This window comes from Molossus molossus, unplaced genomic scaffold (genome assembly GCF_014108415.1).
Source record: "Molossus molossus isolate mMolMol1 unplaced genomic scaffold, mMolMol1.p scaffold_m16_p_20, whole genome shotgun sequence".
NCBI classification, from domain to species: Eukaryota; Metazoa; Chordata; class Mammalia; order Chiroptera; family Molossidae; genus Molossus; species Molossus molossus.
In genome coordinates this window covers 5,822,082-5,839,877 of record NW_023425356.1, presented here as the reverse complement: position 1 = coordinate 5,839,877, position 17,796 = coordinate 5,822,082, and the positions used below count along the sequence as shown (strand labels likewise).

The 17,796-nt window shown below is 39.9% G+C and overlaps 1 protein-coding gene across 4 annotated transcripts in view; it reads left to right on the top strand.

Moving 5' to 3' along the window:
* COL11A1 (collagen type XI alpha 1 chain) overlaps positions 1 to 17,796 on the top strand; it is a 180,275-nt gene that overhangs the window by 153,956 nt on the left and 8,523 nt on the right. For all 4 annotated transcript variants that reach the window (XM_036272170.1, XM_036272168.1, XM_036272173.1 and 1 more), the window contains 9 exons: positions 5,089 to 5,142; positions 5,277 to 5,384; positions 5,842 to 5,895; positions 12,329 to 12,382; positions 13,281 to 13,388; positions 13,880 to 13,933; positions 14,035 to 14,070; positions 14,161 to 14,214; positions 15,659 to 15,908. In XM_036272170.1, the coding sequence (XP_036128063.1) occupies positions 5,089 to 5,142; positions 5,277 to 5,384; positions 5,842 to 5,895; positions 12,329 to 12,382; positions 13,281 to 13,388; positions 13,880 to 13,933; positions 14,035 to 14,070; positions 14,161 to 14,214; positions 15,659 to 15,908 (772 nt within the window). The remainder of the gene's footprint in view (positions 1 to 5,088; positions 5,143 to 5,276; positions 5,385 to 5,841; positions 5,896 to 12,328; positions 12,383 to 13,280; positions 13,389 to 13,879; positions 13,934 to 14,034; positions 14,071 to 14,160; positions 14,215 to 15,658; positions 15,909 to 17,796) is intronic.

Here is a 17,796-nt window from a genome sequence, read left to right as displayed (position 1 = left end):
CAGGATTTTCCCAAAAGACTAGAGTAAAATATCCACATGTAGACCCCGTTCAAGATGCCGGCCACAGTGGACGCTAGAGATGTCCTTCACTGTCTTGTTCTCACGCGCACTGTTTCCTACCACGCAGTCCGGCTGCGCCCCCTCCTGCAGCACGTAGGTCCACGCGCGTGTTCTCCAGACCCCGCCAGTCGCGTGCCCGCCTCTCCGCGCCCCAGACGCTGGGACCCGAGACCGTTCCTTAGGCCCCGCCTCCCTTCGGAAACAACCGAGGGCGGGGAGCAGCCCCTGCTCTCCATTGGTAGCTTTACTCTAGGGGCATTTCCAGGCCACGCATCTTCGTATACAGACAGTATAATAGGTTTTCATTTGATCCCTCAGCAACGTAAATTTGAGTCAATATTTATAAATGTTATAACCCAGGAGATCGACCACACTCAGACTCCATTTTTCAGTTTTTGGGGATGTTTTATTACCTGCGCAGGGACTGCAGCCAACCTACACAGAGGAGAACTGCAGCCCCGAGCTCAGGGGGAGGGTTGCTTATATAGGGCAGGGGTCACTCAAGAGTTTAGCAGAGCAAGCAAGCTGCTTGTACAGAAGCGGAGGCAGTTAGCGATAAGCAGGAGGGAACGGAGGTGGGAGGGAGCTGAGGAGAAAGGGAACTGGGTGAACTGGGTCAGCATACATCTGTCCTGCTATTCATTCCATTATCCAAGTTTTAAAAACTAACAAATTCGAGACAGATATTAGCGGTCAGTCAGGTGCAATACACACATGTTGAACAGTTACAGTTTTATGGCGTAAAGGGAGCTTCAGTTTCTCCCTATCAGTTTCTTTACAGAGCATGCAGGACACTCTGGCCTTGGGGCCGTTTCTGTCCTCCCTTTTCTTGAAGGATGTTGCTTTTCAAATTCCCAGTGAAGGTCAAACTCTGGTTAATTTTTATGGGGCTAAAGCCCTCTATAACATTCCCCATTGTTCATCTTGCTGTCTCTGAGGTTGTTAATTAGGGCAGCTTAAAGACAAGTTGGATTCTAAGGACAGTGAGCTACAACAATAAACATTTCTCTTTGACAGAAATGAATTTAGTTTATAGTAAATATCTTCTGAATACAATTTTCTCCTCATTGACCAAGTGTTCCTTTGACCTTCCTCCTCCTTCTCCTCTTCCTCCTTGTTATTATTATTTTATTTATTGTTTTGCTGGCAGCACCAAAGCTTGGTCTTGGTGTGGAAAAACTGCTCCAAACAAACACTGGATTGTTGCTCCGCAAGAGGAGTTGCAAAGTGCCACGTAATCCTTGAGCAATGTGGTCCATGCTCGCCTATAGCCTGAAGGCCCTGACGTTTCAGATGGACAAGTATCTGTTCCATTGTCTCAGACCTTGCAGAAGAAGATGGGTTGGCCAAGCAACAGGAATGTAGGGCTAGTCTGAGAAATCGTGATGCTAGGGACTAACGTCACTGAGAAGGAAGCACTTGGGAACTTACACGTCCTCTCCACCTTGAGGTCACCCTGTCTGTCCACTGGGCAAACACCAGGTTCTTCAGCCTAAAGGGATAAGGTCCAGAGGGAATTTTATGACCTGACGCTCTTGGGGAGAAGTTCGTGTCCACCAGCCCTTGCGTGCAGCCAGGAGGCAGCTGTGTCTTTGCTTCAGAAGTCAAGTTAATATAACCTTTGTGGAAACAAGACGTGTTCCTATGCACTAGTTACACTATCTGATCTACACACTGGTAATCTGAATACAGAATGGCCTGACCGATCTCTTCCCTTAGTCCACCAGAACAGGGAGCCTTAAGTAAGCTTTGTGCATATTTTGTGGAAGTCAACATTTCTCCTACCCTTAGTTTCTCCACATTGGAGACCTAGAAAGGAAGACCAATAACAATTTTGCTGTAACACCTCATTGCCGAGGTAGCAACGACAAGAAATTATCACTCTTTCCCATGAGTGAATCTTACAAATAAGCCTTCCTAATAGAATATTGATCAGAATGCTGCGGTGGCAGTGATACTGAGATTCAACGTTACAGTTATTGAACAAGTAAGGGAATCGAGTTGTCATTTGTATTACATGGACATCCTGTCATGCATCTGTAATACCTGGGAATACATGTATATTTCCTTCAGGCCCTAGAAGATTGTACAGTTGCTATTGATAAGCCATGAAATGCTACTACTCAAGTTATCATCATTACAGGCTGTTTGAAAACCAAGTTAGTTCTATGCATTTTATTGAAAAAACATTTCTGGAGCTGACTAAAATAATTTAAACATGATAACCTTAAAGTGTACCTATTAAATGAAATTTTAAAGAGTCCAGCTCATAATACCAAAGTAAAGTTCACAATAAAAAATTAAAACCATAACTGATACTGTTGATTAACAGAAGTAGAGGAAGCTTTATCCTCCTTTATATACCCATATGTATCTACAGCATGTGCATGTGTACACATATACTTATGCAGGAATGTGAATGGAAGTAAAATATTAGTTAGCATAAAACTGACCCACACTTAAGTTGGGATCAGAGATCAGGTTCTAGGGAAGCCTTACCTACTACCTATTTTATACAAGTTACTTCATCTTTGTTTATTTTACAATGCACTGGATTTATTCATTTTCTTTAAAATATGTTTTTATTGATTTCAGAGAGAGGAGGGGAGAGGGAGAGAGATACGGAAACATCAATGAGAGAGAAACACAGATGGGCTGCCTCCTGCATGCCACGCCCCCCCCCTTACTGGGGACTGAGCACCCCCCCCCCCCTCCGGGCATGTGCCCTGCCTGGGAATTGAACCTGTGACCTCCTGGTGCATCGACAGTGCTCAGCCCACTGAGTCACACCAGCTGGGCTGGATTTGTTCATTTTGATTTCTGTCTTCATAACTAAACTTTGTAAACTCCTTAGGGTTTCGCTTTTACTATTTGAATTTTTGGTGTTCCCCATGCTCAATACATTTCTGGCACGTAAGGGAGACATAAATATTTGTTACATAAATGGAAAAATGGGTACAATGATAGAATAATATTGTAAAGTGTGAATAGTAGGGAGAGGATTATACTGTGTATTTTATATAAAGTAGATTTCTCAAGGTGAAGAAAATTCCATGTCACAGTGACTATTATGGAGAATTAACTGAAGCTCATTTTATTGTCTCATGTTTTAGGAGGAGTTTTTCACCCAGAATAGGCTTTACTTCAAGAAGCACAGAAACAGTTCTCTAGGTTAAGTCCTTGTCCCTCTGTTCATACAGAAACATGAGAGATAAACCACCAAAAATGTGCCCATAGGCATTGTTTGTTCTTTCCCCAAAAGAAACTACCATTTTGAACTATTCTCCTACAACAATTGTTATCTATTTTCATTCTAGTTTTTCTTAAAAGTGGTGTGCCATCTGGAAAAAATAGAAAGAATAAATGAAAATGGAAAAACTGAGATGCAGAAGAGAGCAAAGCCCCTGAGCACAGACTCCCACTGTGACAGCTATCAGGCCTCCGTCCCAGAGGGAAGACCTCTGTGGGGTGGAAAGACCCTGTGTCCGCATCCCAGTCCGTGGCTGTGTTGGAGTTCACCTGTGTTTAAGTTCTCTAAGCTCTTCAAATCTGATTTTCTTTTCTTCCTTGCAGTAAAAGTGTTATTTTTGTTATGTTTTTAGACAGCTGATGACTTGCTCCTTTAAAGAAAATTAGATCTTTAGAAAGCTTCTATATGATGAAGTTCATGTGTGGTTAAGACCTCATGCCTAATGCAACGAGTTTAAGGGCGAATCTCCCTGGGAGAAGGACAAACGCCTTATTCAGTTCAATCTCCTAATTTCTATTCCCCAGAGAGTTCGTTCTGGTGGCTTTATCCCCTATGCACAGGTTCATATTTTAAACATCACAGAAACTAATTTACAAGTCAGCATTTTAACACCAGGAACTATTTGAAGCTTATACTTCTATAGAGAAATCCTCTTGCATAAAGGGTATGAAATTGAAAAGATGTGCCTAAGTTTTTATGCATATAATATTATTATTTAGATATTGCTGCTGTCTTGAGAGGCTTCTCACAGAATTTACACATTTTATCATCTCTGGGCTGAGGCACAAGGAATGCCTAATGATATGTAAAGACACAGTGATAATATTGAGAAAATAATAACCAATGATATACAGGATGTAGGTTTATAGTTATTTGTATAGAAAACAATACAAGAATTAATAAATAATAATACAAGAATAAACTCTGTTTCAGGTACAACTGTAAACTTACGTTTGCCCCGCCCTAAACATTCACCGAGTCTCATAGATAAATGAGTTCCCTGATCGTTCCGAGTTTGATAAAGTGCTTGATACTCATTTTAAATGTGGACTTAAAAGACCAGATGAAAGACTAGCCTGTGCTCACTGTTGGAATATTAATATCGCATCTGAGAGAGAGGAAGTTATGCCCGGCCGCCCCTTACTCTCACCATGGACACCATCTCCAGGGCTGTCCCCAGCCTCACCCTCGATCTTAGCCCGCAATTCTGAACACGAGTCGTTACAAACATTGAAGTAAACAGTGGAAAATGAGAGAGTCTGGGTTAATGAATGCACTTTTCTTGAGATCATTAAGTTCCCCTTTAAACTTCCTGCACCTGTGCAGGAAATTTCAGCATCACACTGGATATGATGCTTGTTAAGTAATAATAAAAATTCAATAAACTAGTGGAAATCAAATAAATATTTTAAAATAAAACTGTTCATTTTACAGGTCTCAGAATGAGTTTCTCACAGGTATCTGTGTGTAGCTGTCATTGTCACGGTTATCAAAGCCAGCGCCCTGTTTGATTGCGTTGAAGGGTTCCGAGGAAATGCCTAAGTGAAAACATTGAGGACCCAGTGCAATGATTGGGGACAAAATTTCAATATCACGGGGATTATAATATCTTCCTTCTAGCCCAGAACCTTCTCTTTGATACTCTGAAAATTATGTTATGCAATATAACTGGTTCCTTTCTACACGATCTTGCTGTAAGATTTAGAAACATCAAGTTTTGTATTTCACAGGAGACTATGTAAATGCAGGAAAGAAATCTGAATGTTTTATGTTTCCAGGGTCCTCCAGGAGCTGCAGGTGCAGAGGGACGACAAGGCGAAAAAGGTGCCAAGGTAAGACTGATTGCAAGGCGTGGTGTGTGCCACCCTCGCGCAACCATGGCCCAATGTCTCCATGAACGCTTCTAATGAAACAATAGGACACCTTCCTCATTAGTCACATGTACACGTTTTGTATTTTCCAACAGGGAGAAGCAGGTGCCGAAGGTCCTCCTGGAAAAACTGGCCCAGTTGGTCCACAGGGACCTGCCGGGAAGCCCGGTCCTGAGGGCCTTCGGGGCATCCCCGGCCCTGTGGTAAGCATCTTAGATGTTTTATTTCTAAAAATCTAATTATAAAGGAAAGTGTTTATGTCAGCACTATTTTATAAATTAAAGTATGGATGTTTTATGGGAATTCAGGAAATGTTATGTGATACTTAAAATCTTAAATATTTCAATATCATTTATTTAATAAATTCATGGTGAAATTCTAACTCAAAAGGCAGAGTAGAAAACTAAACCCTAAGATCTCAAAGACGTGATATTTTTATACTTAATCCATGCACCCATGTGTATGTGTACGTGTGTGCCTATAGACAAACACACACAAAGGGAGAAGACGCAAGATTGCTTAAAATATTTGTAGGAGTTCTCCATGTGAGTGACTCCATAGGTGATATTTGCTTTCTTTCTTTTTATATTTCCAAAATTAAGACAGAAATATGTCTGTTTTTGTTCATTTAAAAAAATTAATCATATTCATTTTTCACAGGGAGAACAAGGTCTCCCTGGAGCTGCTGGCCAGGATGGGCCGCCTGGTCCTATGGTGAGTAGCATCCCTCCTGTTTAGAAAGGGAGAATTCCAGAAATGAAATGGTTAGAATAACTGAAAGTGTATCTTATAAATTGGTCTATATTTTGTACAGTGTTCAAGGAAGTGTATTACTCAGACCAAAAAAAAAGGAAAATAATTCTGATAGGTTATTTGGAAAATATACCCCTTGATCAGAAGATATTTCCTTTGTTATGTCCTTTGGCTGAAAAAACTATTTCCATTTTTACTAAAATGCCACTAATGGCCTGGCCAGTTCTTTTCCAAATGTGGACAGTTCCCTCCAATACATGCAATTGCCCCAACTTTCCTGGCGTTTCGTTCGAAAGAATAATATTGGCCCAGTCAGTGATTCCTTCACCAGATAAATTGTTCTCTTGGTGAGTCATGCAGAGTGAACGGTCAATCACTGTCCCCGGCCGGTGAAGAAAGGTAAAATGACGACACGGAAGCTCGGTTGTGGTCATGACGACACGGAGGCCTGGCCCTGGTCAGCGCTGCGCGAGCACACTGCGTGCTGGACCAGAGCAGGGAGCACCTCGCTGGCCGCCTGGTGGTCGCAGCGACGTTATTCCAGGACGTGGTGTCCCTAGATGGACTTGGTGCTAGGAGCGCAGGCTGTCCTCACTACAAAATCTGGGCAGAAAGTTAGAATGCACGTCTCACCTTTAAAATTGTTGCTTGCTACCTAACCAGTTCTGTTTTATGGTAGAGATACTTAAAGTTCATTGTCCAGAACTAGTCCTGTGTGAAGGGTCAGTCCGAGCGGCCAGCGAAGCGCACGGGCTGCGAGGCGGCTCGCTGGCTGGAGCAGGCAGGTCCTGCCCCGCGCTTCGCAGAATCGCCGCTTGTCCCGTGTCCCCATCTCAGGCACAGACGGGCTCCACCGGCACCACTGTTTCACGATCTAATCACTCGGGAGGAATCTGGGTCATTTCTTTTAGTAAAATGTCACATAACTTTCTTCTAAGACACCAGATATTTCATAAGTGTTATAGAGCTTTTAAAACTTTCTCTGAAAAGTTAAAGATCAGTTATTGTTGTAATTGGATAAAAGTTATCACGTTTGCAGTGATTTCAAACAGGAGGTTATAAAAAATGCACATGACCCCATTGGCTCAGAATTGGCTCCACGTCTGCCTCATTTAGGGAATATATTCCCCCAACCATGCTGAACCCCTAACTGCACAGAGTCTGAGGCTGGAGAAAGAAAGCACTTCACCTTCCTGGCACCCTCAAATTTGCCAGAGACATTTTTCTCATTATTTTAGATTTTCCCATAAGTATTCTGACCTTTTTCCTGGATGAAATAAAATACATCATAGTGGAGATTTCCTCTGGCTAATATTAAAAATAAAACCATCAGACATCCCACCTAAATCCGGCTTGCAGAGGTGTATATTTCTGACTTAGGGAAATGTGAGTTTACCGAGAGAGAGGGGGGCTTAGCTCAAACCCTGTCGGAAGAGCGAGAAATGGAAAGGGTCAGAGTTGAGAGCATGGGTGGCCAGGCGCGCTCGGCTGCTTGCCTACAGGACATATTGTAGCTTTTTCGAAGCGTTTGACTGTGATATCTAATTTTAATGAAGAGGTGAGGGAGAGAGGAGAAATCATCTTCAGGATGTCTTTATGGCAATTCAATGATCTTTCAAACTCAACCAAGGGGGATTTATTTCCGTAGGCAGTTTTCGATTGGAGCGAGGAGTGTATTATGGTCACTGGTTAAGGTCATTGACTCCAGAGCCACGCTCGCTGGTTTCAGAAGCACTACCATAGCCTGCTGGATGACTTCGGGGAAGTTATCATCATTATTATTTCTTTAAGCTTTAGGTTCCTCATCTAAAATTAGAACATTAATAGCATCTTTCCATGATGTTATGAAGTTTGAATTAATTATTTTAGTTTTTGATGGCAAGATTAGCATCTGTGTTTAGGTCTAAGCTTTTATTTTGCTTTGTTTCATATTCTTTCATTTTATTTGTTCCAATGTAGCTGAAAAATTGCTCAGTATTTATCTTTGGACAAGTTTACCCTAGTATCACACATTGCCTCTTTACACATACTGATAAATATAAACAGCATTATTTTTTAAACCATAAATGCCTGAATAAATGGTAGAATGGGTTACTAAATTGCAGTTTAATTTTTTTTAATGCTACATTTAAACTCTCTGTAAACAGGTTGAGATGTGTAGCATTCTGCAATGATTAAGTATGTTTAAACATAATGTTTGCTTTTGACCAAATTAAATATTATTTCACAATCTTATATTCTAACTAAAGTAGAGGATTTGCAGTTTCTTGAAACTTTAATGCAGTAGGGTTTTGAGATGTATATCAAAGCCAATATTCTGTAAAGCATAGTGCTGCAGGGGAAAATGCTTGATTGTGTATTCTAGACACTTAAGAATGTATCATCTCTGTTTTCGTTCTCACTTTATTACTTATGAATTATGTATTGCTCTAGGGTTTTTCAATTTACAATAGCCTAAAAGGGAAATAGAAAATATCTACACTTGGAATAACATTTTTTATATGCAGAGTTAATATTTTGCTATGTTCCAGGTTCAGAGGGTTATTGATAACTACTATTAATATCATATCTTCCCCATATCTACTTCCAACTGATAAAAATGATAATAAATTGATTTTGCTTGGCAAATTCCTCTTTAGATATAGTTTGAAATTTCATAAGAGATTATTACCTTAGAGGAATTAATAGTAATTTCCTGTTACTCCTTCATGAATAATATTTATAGAAATGATTTAACTTGCATTAGAAACACAAATAAACTTCTAGCATATTTCTTATTAAGCCTGAGCAATTAGAATTCCTAGGATTTCTTCATTTTTGCCATTTTCACTTGTACTGACTTGTACTGTTAGAATGTGATGATAGCCATTTGTGACACAGCAAAGATGAATAATTAATATTTACATTACACTTCACAGTTTATGCAGTATAAACAGTTTTATGGGACTGTTTTTTCTTTCATTTTCACAATCATTGACATGGTTACTATTATTATAATATTTTTATAATTAAAACTCAGAGGTAATAAGTAATAGATCCAAGGTCACCCAATTAAGGAGCGATGGACTCGAGACTGAGGGGAGCAGCCCTTAGGCTTCAGGGCCCCAGTAAGCAACAACCCTGACAGTTTTCCCACTTACAGCAAACTTTCTCCAAAACGTATTACGCTTCTGAAAGAGTGTGAATGTCACCTGAGAAGTGAAGAAAGAAAAAAATCTGGCCTCTAAATAGTTTTGCATTTTCAAGCTAAAAAATGAATTTACTTTTAACAGACACGTGTGAACTTGAACAAAATTCTTCAGTTTTCTGCTGCTGGTCCAAGTATATGGTTCTTTCATGGAATCACGTTATTAGAACTACTTTTTCATGCTTTTTTTTATGCCACTTTGTTCTAACGTATAAAGTCTTTGGCATCTGTCCTGATGGTGACAGGACCTCCAGAAGTTACTTGTTTCCATTACTCATTTATATTGTTTCTTTTAAAATGTGCTATTGGGCAATGTTGTTTTCTAAACTAATGATTCACCAGGAGTGTCTGATGAGATCAGAGAAAGTAGATGCAAAATGCATTCCCTTAGTTTTAAAATGATGAAACTAGTAGGGCTAGATGGGCCAAGTTTCCATGTTAGCATAAGTGAGATCCTTTATGCTGTTGTGATGTGCGTGTCGATGCAGCTGGATTTGGAACCTACTGCTCCAGAGCACGTTTCTCAAACCTTCATGTGTATCAAACCCATGAACCAGATCGCTGGTCTAAGGCCAGAACTTCAGGTCCGGGAGGAGGCCGAAGAATGTACTTTTCTAAGAAATTCACAGATCATGCTAGTGCTGCTGGTCTGAGGCCCACACTTGAGAGGCACTATGACAGTATATCAATAAATTAGGCCAGCGATGTTCAACCTTTTTCATCTCATGTCATGCATAAACTAAGCACTAAAACTCTGCAGCACACCAAACATATATATTTTTGCCAATCTGGCAAAAAAAAAATAAAAGGTATAATTTTGCTTCATTCACACTGGACTGCTATTGTGTTGGCCATTGTCATTTCTTTTTATTTGGCAATCTAAAAGAAAAGAGGTCAGCGTCCCTGACTAGTAGGCAGGTAGTGCATGTTTTAAAATTTTCTGCAGCACACCAGTTGAAAATAACTGAACTAGATGAAAATCCAGTGTTAAAATCCAGCCTTCCATTAGGATATACTTGAAACTGAACTTGGTCATGTCTCAGCCCTTTTTTGTCTGTTAGAAGTGGCACAATTGTTTATTTTTACACAAAAGAGAATCTAAACTGAATTGACATAAATTTATATCTGAGGAGTAATCATTTTCTTTTTATTAGAAGAATATTATCAGGTGTGATCACATTTAAAATGGTGCAGACTTTCTGTGAAAATAATTTTAATCTATTGTTACTAGGTGATGTAGGGGAATTATCCACTATTACAGCAATACTTATAGAATGTCAAATTTATTCATGAATTGAAACAAATATAAATACTCCTAATAATAGCCCTAAATACTATCATTATACAGCACTAGTATATAATAACACTATTCTTACTTTTCCCCAGAAGTTCAGGAACTCAGTTTGAGGAGCAGACTTGAGAAGCAGGAATGGAAGGGACCCATCTCTCCTCAATCCCTAGAACCCCCTTGAGATAGGAAGTATAATTCTTGGATTACAGATGAGAAAACTAAAGCTCTCTGGTTAATCTCAGTTGCGAATAAGCAGGCTGGCTTCTACATCAAGTCTATCCTTTTCTGATTCCACCATTTTCTTTTAACTTTATTTTTATTGTTGATACTATTACAGGTGTCCCCATTTTTCCCTACCCTTCACTCAGCTCGCACATCCTCGCCCCTCCCCCCTTCCCTCTGGCCATCACCATGCTATTGTCTCTGTCTGTGGGTTTTCATGTTACATCATGCTGCTGGGATCAGGTACATGGCTTTTAATGCTTTCAATTCACAAAAGTGATGGGCTGGGACTTAATGTGCTGTTTCATGCTGAAGACTCAAAGAATCTAGGAAGGGGGAGCATAGCTCATGGCAATCTCGTATGAGATACAAGGGTGAAGATGGCTTCGGAAAAGTTAAAACGATTGGCTTTCTTGTTAAAAATTATTATTGAAATTATAATTTAAATCAATCAACTCAGTCCAACTAATTCAAATACAGAGGGGAACCACGTGCAAGGTTTCTGAGGCCTTCTGTGAGCGGACAGGAGTGACCCACGTTTTGGGGCCTGGGCTATTTCATCAGTCACACTCACTACCAGTCTCCTAGGGTCAGGCACACAGCTGACCGTGTCTGCTGCCCACATAGCTGCATGTCGTAATTTCAGAACAAGGGTATTATTTTGCATTGCCTTCAATTTGGAGTACATAGATTTTTACATTAAGATGTTTGTTACAAAGTCATCAATATAAATATTTCCATGGTGGGGGTAAGGACTAAAGAGTTAGTTACTTCAAGTCATGCCTCGATTTTCATAGATATATAATCTAGCATGACTAGATAAATGCAATATCTTTGAACTATAAACAAGGGTTAAATTATTAAAATAGAAAGGTGATTATATAAAAAAAGTTACATTACCTTATTAACTTTATAAGTTATTTAGATAAGAGATTTAATTCAGGAATTATAGCTAAAAATACTGTCTTTGGAGTTTACTTAGGAGAAGTGTTATCCAAGGTCAGTTGACTATTACAAAATATTAAGGTTTTATTTTTTAATTTTACTGGAAGTATCATAATCTTCGAATTTGAGGTTAGCACCAAAATATTTGAATATATATATTATTTGGGAAATCCTTCTTCTAAAATTGGTGTAATTAAAAATTTACCCTTCTCACCCTGGCCGGTTTGGCTCAGCGGTTAGAGCGTCGGCCTGCGGTCCTGAGAGACCCGGGTTCGGTTCCCGCTAAGGGCACGTACCTCGGTTGCAGTTTGTCCCCGGCCCTGGTCGGTTGTGCGGGTGGCAGCCACTCGATGTGTTCCTTTCACGTCGATGTTTCTCTCTCTCTCTCTCTGTTCCTCTCTCTCCCTTCCACTCTACCTGAACAAAAATTGGAAAACTGTCCTCGGGTGAGGATAAAAAAAAAAAAAAAAAAATTTACCCTTCTCAACTAAAAAATATTTCTGACTTCATATTTATTTAACAAGAATTATCATTATTATATTTTATTATTATGGTTAAATATTAAACCATAGAGTTTTAAGCAAACAATTGTTTAGAATTCTGAAAAATAACTGTTGATCCTTATTATTTTTTAAACTTTATCAAATTAAGTTAGCAAAGTCACCAAAACCAAACTTGCTCTGTGGATAGTGATATGATTCTCTAATTCATCCCTACTCTATATTTGTGTATTGTTTCTTACTATTTAGGGGCCTCCCGGATTACCTGGTCTCAAAGGTGACCCCGGCTCCAAGGGTGAGAAGGTGAGAATAAAATGTGTTATTAAAATAAAATAATTTTTATTTTGTTAACATAAATTTTGATATCCTGATAGCAGAGGCAATAATTTTGCAGATTAAAGTCACTCAAAAGGTAATTTCAAAGAATATTGTTCTAACCAAGGAGAAAGCTGCCAATCCTTAGCTCTCCAGATGAATTTCAAGACGAGAAGAGAAAATATACAAAGTCATAGTGAAAAATGTACCAGAATTCAGTGTTACATTTTCTTAAAGTCCCCTCTAGGAACCATATGGGGAAAGCATATGGTTACACTAAAATAAGTATTCAGAAATAAACATAGGGAATAAATGCCCATTTTTATGTTTTTAAACATGGAAATAACATGTTGAATAGAATATCTTTCAAGTAGTTAATTTGGTCTCCCAAAATTATTTGAGTTACACCAAATAATGAAAGAAAAGACTTTTCCAGAATGGCATTCATTGTTTTGGATTATTTTTAATTTTTTGAACATCTCTTAAAGACTGCAAAATTTCTGAAGAATAGAAATCATTTCACATAAAATAAGATGCTACTGGAACAATGAATTTTTTTATTTCATCAATATCACATGTGGTCATTATTGGTCTTTTAGTTGAGGGAACTCCCTTTAAGTAAAGGAAACACCGACGACGATATTTTTAGACAGCATTTAGTTCCACAATACTCCCAACCTTGAATAAAGATCTTAACGTCAGCAGTAAATGACTGTGGTGGGCAAAGAGGACCTTAATCCCACATCCTCTTTGGAAAGTTAAAGTTTTTTATCTACATTTTCTACTTTTATATTTCAGAAATTTAATGTGCAATTATTTTATGACTATAATTTACTATATGATTCTAATTTATATTGTTAAAATTTCTTCTCTCTGCCTTCCAAAGGGGCATCCTGGTTTAATTGGCCTGATCGGGCCTCCGGGAGAACAAGGTGAGAAAGGCGACAGAGGCCTCCCTGGTACCCAAGGATCTCCAGGAGCGAAGGGAGATGGGGTGAGGAAAGACACACATTATTTTCCTATCTGTCCCAATCACGCACACACACACCTACCTGTACACATTCCTTTAAACTTGACTAAGGAAGTGATTTAGAGCTTCTTTATTCTATCTAATCTCCTTGAGTCAGTGGTATTTTCAAAAAAGAAATGTACTCCACCTTAGAATAAATAAATTAAAAATATGACAAGTTAGAATTACAAAAATGATAGTTCAGTAGTTAATTGGCTAACATTTATTGATCCCTCAGCACATACAGATCATTATTCTGAAGGCTGCAGGAACATAAATATGTATGTAGACATTGAAGCAAAATAGGAAAACAAGAAGATTATCTTGCAGAGTTATTTCTTAGATTTACAATGGAACATTTAAGCCATTCTCGCATATTTTTGCATCCTCTAAACTTTGCAATGTGTGCTGCTGTGCAAACCGTGGAAGTGGGGTGTCTGAGAAAAGCTGTGTAACTTGCATGATTCTCTCCACAGGGAACTCCAGGTCCCGCTGGTCCCATAGGTCCACCTGGTCCTCCAGGCTTGCCAGTAAGTACAGGAGAAAAGCATTTTATAAAGTAAATGTACAAACATACCAGAGATACACAAATCCTTCTTTCTTTACCTGTAATTTGCTTTTGCATTTTTAGGGTCCTCAAGGTCCAAAGGGTAACAAAGGTTCAACTGTAAGTACCTGCACCTTCGGCATTTTGCTTTTTCAATGCAACCTACTCCAGTGCCTTGTTCTTTATCATGTTCCTTTTCCTTTCCAACAGGGACCTGCTGGCCAGAAGGGTGACAGTGGTCTTCCAGGGCCTCCCGGGCCTCCGGTAAGTGCATGGAAACAAGCTGGGATCCTGGCAGTTAGGACCCTGAATGTATGAGAAGATGAGGAGGCCCCATACTGTCAAAGTCTGGTTTTCTGGGAAAAGGCAACGACATTCATGAAGTACTCAGGTCTACCTTCCAAGGCTGGTCTTTTCATTGGTTTTGCTGTTTGAATATAGATACCTTAATTATATCCATTTTCTAATAGTCTTGTTCTTATGAGTTTCAAGAAAATCATGTATTTTTATGTCATATTTTCATGAAAGCAGTTGCTTGCCTGCCACAGACATATACTTATATCTGACACTCGAAATAAAGAAAGAAGTTTGCAGGCTTGGCTCTCTTTCCTGCTGCACGGACTGATGATGATGAAAGCCGTGATGATAAGCACCACTTCCTAATGCTGACGTTTTCCAGGCCTCACACAACCATTAAGTGATAGATCTGCGGGACAAAACTGCAGTCTCCTGTCTTGAGCTTGTTTCTAAACTATACGGAATATTTTTTTTTAAATAATTTTTTTAAAATTGATTTTAGAGAGAGAGGAAGGGGAGGGGGAGATAGAAACATTGATTGGCTGCCTCCTGCACACCCCCCACTGGGGATTTGGCCCACGACCTTGTCATGTGTCCTGACTGGGCATTGAACCTGCGACTTCTTTGCGCACGGGTTGATGCTCAAGCACTGAGCACACCGGCCAGGCCTATATGGGTGTTACTGTGGGGGTTTCGACAATGGAAATGGACGGACAGTTCTGGAAGCCCAAGTCCTGGGTCAGAGGGGCAGCTTCCCTGGCTGAGGGTGACGGGGAAGGTGTGATGGAGACCTCCCGCCTTAGTGTGTAGACGGCTGTCTTCTCCTCATGTCTCCTCACGGTTCTGCTGCCTGTGCCTGTCTCTGTGCCCAAATTTTCCCTTTCCACAAGGGTGCCAGTGCTGCCGCAATAGGACCCACCCTCACAATGCTTTCATGTTTACTTAACAAACCCTATCTACAGCAACTGCATTTCCAGATCAAGTCTCATCTGAGATACGGGCACTCCGGACTTCTGCACAGTAATTTCTGTGAGACGCAATCAGCCTGCAACAATGTGGATTAACTACTTAGTGTAGCTCTACTCTTACATGTAACAGACGGTCACGTTACAAATACTTGAATTGTGCTAATGTGTACCTGTAAAAGATTGAAGTATCATGATATAAATTATTATCAAGCACAATAGACAACTCACTAGGTAGCACAAGAACCTTAAAGGGATGTTTTCATCTCTAGAGACTAAAATCTAGTTGTAAAAATAAGGCACATAAATGAGGACTAATGAATAAACACGAAAGTAAGGCACACAGCGAATGTTTACACAAACATGTGCTACAGCACCAGTAATAACTAAGATCTGCAGAAATGTAACTTCAGGAAACAGTGACATGGACACCACCTCTCTTACAGGGTCCACCCGGCGAAGTCATTCAGCCTCTACCGATCTTGTCACCCAAAAAAACAAGAAGACATACCGAGAGTGTGCAAGCAGATGCGGGGGACAATATCCTGGACTACTCAGATGGGATGGAGGAAATATTTGGCTCCCTCAATTCCCTGAAACAAGACATTGAGCACATGAAGTTTCCGATGGGGACTCAGACCAACCCGGCTCGGACGTGCAAAGACCTGCAGCTCAGCCACCCTGACTTCCCAGACGGTACGTTAATAACACACGACAAAGCCAATGCACTGAGCCTCTCTGCTGCCGGGGTGCCTTGTCAGCTCCTTAATTCTCGTTAGATGTTTAATACAGTCTCCAAGGAGAACCAAAGCCAACGATTGATTAATTCCAATCTTGTAGACAGAAAAAGTCATTTACACTGCAAGATCTGCTTTGGAAAATCTGCCTGTTAAATAAGGCTTCATTAAACTGTGACAAGATCATTTTGGGATGATTATAGATAACACAAATGCACTTTGCCTTTTACTAACACTCGTGAAATGAGGTTTATGTGTGCGCACAGATGTGCATATTATAGAATTGTTTATATCCTATATCCTAACTTTACATTAATATGAGTAAAATTAACATGATTAAATAGCATAACTGAATTATACTTGATCCACTGAACAGAATATTTAAGAATTAGGATAGCTTGGAGCAAAAATGTACTTCATCGGTCCACAAAGAACAAGAATAACTGTGCACAGTTAATTTGTAATAATAATAGTAAGGATAATTTATTATACCTAGTACTTGAGAAAACCTTAACATACCCGTTCTGAGAAGGAACAGTTCCAAGTATCCTAAGTTAGTTGACGAAAGTCACACAATTACCCAACTAACAAGGTGAAGATCCTTATCTAATTTTAAATCTCCCATTTTATGTGGAAATACTTGGCTACTCTTTACTCTCAAGAAAATATTCCCTAGCACTGTCAGTCGTATGAGTGATGCTGTAGCTGAGACCTAAGTAACTCGGTTCAGATAGAAAAGTGCGATGCGACTCAGGGGCAGCAACCGCCGTCATAGAGCCTGCGTCTTGGTCGAGCGGAGCCCATTAACATACTGTTTGTTTATTTTTTTAAATCCTCACCCAAGGACATTTTTCTATTTATCTTCAGAAAGAGAGAGAGGGAGAGAGAGAGATACATCAATGTGAGAGGGACACAATGACTGGCTGCCTCCCACACAACCCCGACCAGGGACAAACTGCAACCGAGGTATGTGCCTTTGACCGGAATCGAACCTGCGACTCCCTGGTCCGTGGGCCGACCAGAACTCATTAACATAAAAACACAGGTAGTAACTAACGGCTCTATGAAAACTGATACCCATGGTTTTCGAATTTATAATGTGTCTATTTGAGAAAAGGTGTGTTCAGTTCAGTAGTATTCAGTGGTTTGTGAAGAGAGCGACAGACTCCTGACCTCGCTGACTCAGGGACTCGCGTGTAACTACTCAGATGTAAGGGATGACAGCGTGGATGGAGTTATGAAACCGCACGTGACTGGTCACAACCTGAGCAGTCAAGGAAAAAACATGTAAACTTCAAGAAAGGAAGCTCACTAGACCCTAGTTCCCTGCAGTTTCCATTTAACTCCTTTATTAATTTTTAATTACTTATTAATACTTGTTATTTTATGTACTTATCATGCATTTAATGGTGCCAGCCAGGCAGAGACCCAGATAAACAGGAGGCGCACTGCCCTGAGCTGTCATCACCCAGTGATGGAGGTGGGAGGCCCTCAGTACCAATAATAGCTCGTCCCAACACACTATGGGAAAACTGGTATTTAGAAAACTGAGGGATGATTCCATTTTTTATTAGAAAACGTTAATATTTGAGGAGGTGACTTTGAAGCTAAAACCTTAAAGAGATAGCCAGTCGTGCAAAGAATCAAAAGGGTATTCCCAACGGAGGATATGGGACAACAGGCTTGAAGAAGCTTGGTGCCTTCAAGGGACTGAAAGTCTCGTGGCTGCACAATAGTGAGCAAAGTAGAAAATGGCTTGAAGTGACTTGGAAGGAAGTTTGATGGAAAAAGAGTCTAGTTACCAAGCTTTTGGATTAATCCAGCAAGAGATCATGGTGGCCTGATGT